At 42.3% G+C, this 8,125-nt stretch overlaps 2 protein-coding genes across 4 annotated transcripts in view; both read left to right on the forward strand.

Moving 5' to 3' along the window:
* DENND2C (DENN domain containing 2C) overlaps nt 1-3,547 on the forward strand; it is a 38,852-nt gene extending 35,305 nt beyond the window's left edge. For both annotated transcript variants that reach the window (XM_012807667.1, XM_003793844.3), the window contains 3 exons: nt 1,418-1,654; nt 1,898-1,984; nt 3,516-3,547. In XM_012807667.1, coding sequence (XP_012663121.1) covers nt 1,418-1,654; nt 1,898-1,984; nt 3,516-3,547 — 356 coding nt within the window. The remainder of the gene's footprint in view (nt 1-1,417; nt 1,655-1,897; nt 1,985-3,515) is intronic.
* A 2,770-nt stretch (nt 3,548-6,317) lies between these two features.
* BCAS2 (BCAS2, pre-mRNA processing factor) overlaps nt 6,318-8,125 on the forward strand; it is an 18,403-nt gene continuing 16,595 nt past the window's right edge. Inside the window, exons 1-2 of one of the 2 annotated variants that reach the window (XM_012807669.2) lie at nt 6,318-6,447; nt 6,554-6,646. In XM_012807669.2, coding sequence (XP_012663123.1) covers nt 6,355-6,447; nt 6,554-6,646 — 186 coding nt within the window. In that variant the 5' untranslated portion in view covers nt 6,318-6,354. The remainder of the gene's footprint in view (nt 6,448-6,553; nt 6,647-8,125) is intronic. The other variant, XM_012807668.2, reaches the window with a different exon arrangement.

The raw sequence follows: 8,125 nt of genomic DNA on the forward strand, positions 1-8,125 counted from the left end.
AAAAAGAACAAGATTGGAGGGCTTGCATTATTAGACATCAAGATTTATTATAAAGTCATAGTAAGTTAGATATTTTGCATTTAGTGCAGAAATAGAGCAATGGAAGACTAGGGAGTGCACGTGCGTAAGGAAGCTTGATTTGTGTCAGTGCCGGCACTGCATGGCAGTGGAAAAAGAATGAAGCATCAATAGGGCGGTGCCTGTGGCTCAGTGGGTAGGGCCCCGGCCAAACTGCAACAAAAAATAGCTGGGCACTGTGGCGGGCGCCTGTAGTCCCACCTACTTGGGAGGCTGAGGCAAGAGAATCACTAAAGCCCAAGAGTTTGAGGTTGCTGTGAGCTGTGAGCTGTGAACCACGGCACTCTACCAAGGGTGACATAGTAAGACTCTGTCTAAAAAATAATAATAGCTGTGATGCCACAGAACTCTACTAAGGGCAAATCTGTATCAAAAAAAAAAAAAGTCAATGTTGAACAGAAGTCATTACCTATAGTCCATGCTTAGGAAGAAGAAGAAAAGGCAAGAAAAGAACCCTTGGTCATAAAGGCAAGAAAGGAATCAGGAGACCATTAAGCTGTGAGGAACAAGAAAAATGAGAAAGCAGTCAGCACAAATGCAGCATAGACTTTAGGAATCAATAAAAATAGAAGAGCAGATTAAATTTGGCTGATTCTCACCAGTGGCTTTGATAAAGCAGTTACAGAGAAATCACAGATGTTCAAGCCAGGCTATGGGATGTGATAAGAGCATGTATGGGGGGAAAAGTAAGGATAGAAGCCATTACCTTTTTGTAGGTGATGGAGAAAAAAGCTAGGAATTAACACTGGGCTCAGTGGTTCATGCCTATAATCCCAGCACTTTGGGAGGCTGAGATAGGTGAATTGCCTGAGCCCACCAATTCGAGACCAGCCTGAGCTATAACAAGACCCAATGTCTGAAAAACTAGCCAGGCATTGTGGCAGGCACCTATAGTCCCTCTACTTGGGAGGCTGAGGCAAGAGGATCACTTAAGCCCACGAATTTGAAGTTGGCTGTGAGCTAGGATGCAACAGCACTCTTCAGGGGCGACAAAGTCAGACTCTACTAAAAAAAAAAAAAAATAGCTGGACATTGTGGTGGACACCTGTAAGTCCCAGCTACTTGGGAGGCTGAGGCAAGAAAATCACTTGAACCCAAGAGTTTGAGATTGCTGTGAGCTATGATGCCATGGTACTCTACTGAAGACAACAAAGTGAGACTCTGTCTGAAAAAAAATAAAAGCAAGAAAGCTAGGAATGAATATTCCTAGATTCTCAGTCCTTAAATGTATGACTTCTTAGACATGACTTCTGTAACCAGAGCTGGTGTTCTCAGATACAAAAAACTTAGGGGATTTTTTTTTCCTTCTCTTTCTTTTTATTCTTTCATTTTGCAGCAGATGTGACACTCAACTCTCTGGTGTCTGAAGCATTTGTCAGGTTTTTTGTGGAGCTGGTAGGACATTACTCTTTGAATATGACTGTCACTGAGCGTGGAGAGCGTGTATTCCAAAGGGAGCCATTCCGTAAGTCCCACACCTCCCGAAGTGTACGCCATTTCCTCAATCTCTTTATGGAGACTCAGATGTTTGCAGGATTCATCCAGGACCGAGAGCTTCGGAAAAGTGCGGTTAAAGGTCAGTTACTATCATTAAGTTCTCCCTCTCTATTTAGTGAATACTTTAAAGATTTGAATATAATATAAACAAAAAATAGTGCAGAACTATAAGGGCTCAAAATCTAAGTTGTTAATTATGAGAATTATTTATCTTATAATAGTGTTTTATGGAATATATATTGCTGATGTTCACAGAGTTTTATTTAGTTAATTTCCAGTCTTGAGTTTTAGACGATTTCATCAACATGAGTTTTCCTCATAGGATTGTTTGAGGTCCGGGCCCACCAGTATTTGGAAACAATTTCTGAGTCTGAGCCCAGTGGGATGAATAGAATTTTGCGGAGTCTTGGTGAGTTGCTGTGTTTTCCTGTTAGATAAATTGGCTGAGAAAGCTTGCAATAAGTGGCCTCATCACAAAGGCTTTATAACAGATCAGCAATATAATATCAAGTAGACTGACCACAAACCATGACCCTAATTCCAAAGTATTTTGAAGAAAGATTTTTTTTCTCAAAGCTTGGGATTCCACATCAGAGTGGTCTATGGGGCCATTTCCCTCAGATGAAGCTTCCTGAAAACTACCCTTCATGATATGTTTGCATAACATAATTATCAATATTTTCTAGGTCAGGTCACATTCCTGGGAGAATCATAAAAACTGTGGTGCTTTTTCCCAGAAACCATATCAATATATTTTGCATAGAATTTTAAGGTCTTCATGGACCCCATGAAACTTATCCTTAGAGTCCAGATTCAAAACACCTGGTTTAGGCTGGGCACAGTGGCTCACACCTATAATCCTAGCACTCTGGGAGGCCTAGACAGTTGGATTGCTTGAGCTCATGAGTTTGAGACCAGCTTGAGCAAAAGCAAGACCCCCGTCTCTATTAAAAAATAAAAAAACTGGCTCGGCGCCTATAGCTCAACCGGCTAAGGCGCCAGCCACGTACACCTAAGGTGGCGGGTTCAAATCCCCAGCCCGGACCCGCCAAACAACAATGACGGCTGCAACCAAAAAATAGCCGGGCGTTGTGGCGGGCGCCTGTGGTCCCAGCTACTTGGGAGGCTGAGGCAGGAGACTCGCTTGAGCCCAGGAGTTGGAGGTTGCTGTGAGCTGTAATGCCACAGCACTCTGCCCAGGGCGACAGCTTGAGGCTCTGTCTCAAAAAAATAAAAAAATAAAAATAAATAAAAATAAAAAAATAAAAAAACTGAGGCAAGAGGATTGCTTGAGCCTGAGTTGGAGGTTGCTGTGAGCTATGATGCCCTGGCACTCTATCCAAGGCAACAGCTTGAGACTCTGTCTCAAAAATAAAAACCTGGTTTAGAAGGACTGCAGCAAGATTTCCTACAAGTCTCTAATTTTGCACAGTTGTTTATGATTTTTCAATTATCCAATATGATACAAAAGAACAATGGCATAGCTGGCCTAAAACACAGAAGAATCTATATTCTATATTTATGTTGGTCTTTGAAATGTATGCCCCCTAATTAGGCCCCATCCTTCTCTAGGTGAGAGACTATGAACAAATTATGCCTTAGGCTGTTATTTCATCTTTATAGCATGGCATTAATCTCTAGAGACCTTAAAAATGTTTTCCCTTGGACTTTAGGAAATCTCTGAGAAGGAAGGCAGGTGATTTTATCCTACATTCAGGGTTGAAACCCACTAGATTACATGATGTCTGAGTCCTTTCCTATCTCTACAATTAGACACTTGGGGCAGGGCAAGAGGGTGGTGGTTAAACACATCAACTGAGCTTGAGATGTTAGCTTAACTTTCGGCCTGTTCTGAATGACTAGATTGTTAAATGGCTTGACTCAAACGTACAGTAAATAAAAATGAATTGAGAGTTTACTCTACCTTTTTATCCCTGTAGGAAGTAAAATGAAGTTTCTGCAGAAGAAATGAAATCTTTGATTGTCTCCATCCTAATTAGAAAAGGAAGTGCCAAAGAAAATATTTTTCTAAGGGTCAGGATGCCCTGAAGTATTCCACAAAAGTCTGGAAATTTTAAAAGGTTAAAGAGCGACTCAGGCTCTTGGAGAAGGAGTCTCCTGTTGCTGTTGTAACAATCACTGGAGAATTGTTGGAATGGTCTGGAACCAATTCTCTCTTCACTATGCCTCGTTTTTTATAGTGGCCTTTTTGATTTGATTCTTGGGCTCATTCTTTGTGTTTTGTGCTTAGTCTGTGAAGGCAGTTGTCTTCTACAATACAACTTGATGGTGTTACATTATTAAAAAGCTCAAAGGCGAGATAATAAGAGAAATGCTGAATTAAAGTACTGGAGAGGCACTAGAGAAGTGGAGAATACTAGCCTTACACAGATAATTCTCACCACTGAAATATCATGGCAGCTTTAAATCCATGGGCTGCTTGACCTGAGCTAAGGAATATACTCATCACATATCTCCATTTTTTTTTGGTCTAATATGTATTCTAGGGGAATCTCACTTATATGGAATTCCTACTTGTTAGCACTATCACTGAGTACCTGATCAAAGTAGACATCTTGTAGCTTGTGCTCCCTATTTGTGGCACTTGAGTAGCCTGTCCCTCACGTGTCAACATTAAACTTTGTGAATTATAGCTAATAGGATAATGTCCTTTTTTGTTATTGTTTTCTTTTTCTTTTTCTTTTTTTTTTTTTTTTGAGACACAGTTCCACTTGGTCACCCATGGCGTCTTAGCTCACAGCAACCTCAAACTCTTGGGCTCAAGCGATTCTCTTGCCTCAGCCTCCCAAGTAGCTGGGACTACAGGCGCCACCACAACGCCCAGCTGTTTTTTAGATGGGGATTCGCTCTTGCTCAGGTTGGTCTCCAACTCCTGAGCTCAAGCCATCCACCTGCCTCAGCCTCCCGGAGTGCTAGGATTACAGATGTGAGCCACCACGCTTGGTCCTTTAAACTATAGGTGCCTATAGAAGACACTTTTTACTCCCCTAGAATTGTCAGACTTTTTGCTCTAATTAAATTGAATTCAGAATATGAACATTTCCTGAGCAGACACCTCAGCACCCAGACCCTTAATATCTGAGATAGTATAACAGAAGTGACTGGAAAGAAATTTTTCCATGATGGTGTAATTTTCATTGATAAATTTTACCACAAATATTAGTTTGTTTTCTTCAGTTTCTGCTCATGGTTTTAACTGGAACAGAACATATATATTGAACAGAACATATTTATTCAAACTTAGAAAACATTGTACATTGTATTGTGATACAATTTATTGACTTGTACAGTATTGTCATTACAACCTATTCAGTATGCATGAATCTGAAGCAGACACCATTTAAGATTGGTGCTTTGTAATATAATTCCTACAGATGTGGGTCCAGGGAATAGAACTGAGCCTATGTCTTTTTATATTAATGTTGATTTTACGCAGCTTACCCCAGTGAGACTCCTACCAGACATCACCCCATTTAGTCGTTTTTTGCCTTGTAACCCCGAGGGAACAACTAATAATAAGGTGTTTATAAAACGGGGGGTAGGAAAGTTTACTGTGATAGATACCGGCTATCCCTCTGTGAGGAGACCTTTGCTTTAGAGATGGGAGTCTTACCTTATCCCTACAGTCAGAAGCTGCATCCTTTCCTTGGGTCTATTATGTTTTGTTTTTGTAAAGCATTAAACGAATTCTGGACGTTTGTAAAAGATTTGTATAAAATGTTGTTTACAGATCCTTTAATGAATAAACATAAAAATCCCACAAATTTGTTGGGGAATTCTTACAATGTAACGATCTTTTACCTCACTTAAATACTAGCTAGCATATTTACCTAATGTTAAATTATAAAGATAATCCGAATCAACCTTAGATCAACCAGGATTGATAACTATAGCTAACACTTCCAGGCTCTTGGCAGACAAAGCCTGGGTCTAAGTTGCACCATGGGCAGGGTGTACAGTCTAACAAAGGCTGTTCTGTTTAGGAGCCAGAAGGCAGAGAAGGTGCACTGATAGTATGGTTGGGAGGTAATGCGGAGCGCTATTCTATTACCGTTAAGTCCTAAAGGCAAAATGACTGAGTTTTATACACAGTAATGGCAAAATAACAGGGTTTTAAAACATTGCCGGTGGTTGAACGGTTACCAAGCTCGCCCTACAGGAAGGTTAAAATTCCTTTTGTTACCACAGCCCCTAAAGCTTCGCAATTTTACTCCGAGACTGGCGCCCATTTTCAGACTCTGAAAAAACTAGTTATCCAGTGCAAGATTACTGGGACGACGAGAATGAAGGATAGTGGAGGTACGGCAAGAGAAGCCCAACACAAAGGCAGAGAAGTATTAAGAGAAGAAAACAGAAGGGGAATGAGCCGGGAAACCAGTTTCTTTCCCTGCCAAATCCTGCTGCTAGTTCCTGTCAAAAGTTCTAAGAGTTCTCCTTCCAGGCATCAATCTTCTGGAGGAAAGTAAAAGTCTCAAATACACCAAATCGCAGCCACTCTCAGGGAAAAAGCGCAGCAACCACAGGACAGGAAGTTGGGAGCCTCCGCGGACGCCCAGAGTCCAGGATGTGACATCACGTCTGCTCCAAATTAGCCCGGCAATTTCTAGCTTCCGGGCTCTCGCGCCTTCAGACTTAGCAACTGAGCATGCGCCAAGACCAGTGTGCGGGCGATCTGGATTACGTCAGTGTTAGGCGCCGGCATAATTAAATGCTACTGAGCCTGCGCAAACTAAGCGCAGGCCTGCCTAGGGTCCGGTAATGGCGGGCACCGGCTTGGTGGCTGGAGAGGTTGTGGTGGATGCACTGCCGTATTTTGATCAAGGTTATGAAGCGCCTGGTGTGCGGGAAGCGGTGAGTGTGGGGTGTCTGTGGAGGTGACTCAGCGCTCTCTGGCCTAGTCCTGAGAGAAGCACTCACACTTTGCCGCTGCTACCCTGGCTCTTGTTCTTGTTCTTAGGCTGCGGCGCTGGTGGAAGAGGAAACCCGCAGATACCGACCGACTAAGAACTACCTGAGCTACCTGACAGCCCCGGATTATTCTGCTTTTGAAGTAAGTGTGATGTCTTGAGCCCAGGTATGAAGGAGTATTCTCGCGTACTTTTATTTTGGATTGAGAGTTTTAGTTGACGTAAAAGTGAATTTAAAATACTATCTTTAACCACTGCTTGCTTAACTATTACTTAATTGTCACATAGATACAGTCTGTTGAAAATAACGTAGATAAGGGGTTTCTCTGAGGTTCTTATTCTGACATTGACTTGCTGGGCTCCACGAACTCACTCACTTAATGGCGAAATTTGTGTGTACACTTTTTTTGAGATGGGGCCCATGAGTAAATTCTCAAAGGAATTCTCTAGTCTCTAAGGTCTAGCCTACAGCAAGTAATCTGGCGTTTTGTAATATGCATGACCTTCATTACTTTAACTCTTTTAGAGCCACTGAGGTATCAGACCCTAGATGTTTAACAGTTGTGTGCTAATGAATGGACAGACCACATCTAAATACATACTGTTTCAGATGTTTAACCTGGAAGTGCATCCTAGATACTAGTTAGAATCTAATGAGCTCAATCAAATGTAAAATAGCCTTACTGGATTCAGGCTGGGCACTATGGCTTATACCTGTAATTGTAATACTTTGGGAGGCTAAAGAGTTGGAGGCCAGCCTCAAAACAAAACATGAGGGCTGGGTGAGGTGGCTTACTCCTGTAATCTCGGCACTCTGGGAGGCCGAGGTGGGTGGTTTGCCTGAGCTCACAGCTAGAGACCAGCCTGAGCCAGAACGAGCCCTCATTTCTAAAAATAGCAGAAGCATTGTGGCAGATGCCTTTAAGTCCCACCTACTTGGGAGGCTGAGGCAAGAGAATTGCTTTAGCCCAAGAGTTTGAGGTTGCTGTGAGCTGTGATGCCACAGCACTCTACCAAGGGCGACAAAGTGAGACTCTGTCTCAAAAAAAAAAAAGGAAAAGTGAAAAAATTAGCCAGGCATGGTACCCCAGGCTTCAGTCCCAGCTACTTTGGAGTGAGGATGCTGAGGCAGAAACTCTTGCCTTGACCCCAGGAGTTTGAGGTTGTATTGAGCTATGACATGACTACAGTATAGCCTGAACAAAAGAGCAAAACCTTATCTCCAAATACATAAATAATTGGATCGAGCATTTCAGTATGTACGTTATCTGGGTCCCCCCCCCATTTGTGGAATAATTTATTCGTGAAAGGATTATTTATATTGAAGTAACATGAAAAAAATGTTGACTAAGTTTTAAGCAGGAGAAAGGTGGTTCCTGTACTTTTCCAAATGTTGTTAACTGCAGATGTTAACCACATTAAGAGCTAAGTGTACACTGGGCCGGGCAAGGTGGCTTATGCCTGTAATCCTAGCACTCTGAGGGGCCAAGGCAGGTGGATTGCCTGGGCTCAGGAGTTGCAGACCAGCCTGAGCAAGAGTGAGACCCCATCTCTTAAAAATAACTGGCTATTGTGGAGGGTGCCTGTAGTCCCAGCTACTTAGGAGGCTGAAGCAAGAGAAT

The sequence above is a fragment of the Otolemur garnettii genome, unplaced genomic scaffold (assembly GCF_000181295.1).
Source record: "Otolemur garnettii isolate 467f Iridium unplaced genomic scaffold, OtoGar3 scaffold00073, whole genome shotgun sequence".
In the NCBI taxonomy this organism is placed as follows: domain Eukaryota; kingdom Metazoa; phylum Chordata; class Mammalia; order Primates; family Galagidae; genus Otolemur; species Otolemur garnettii.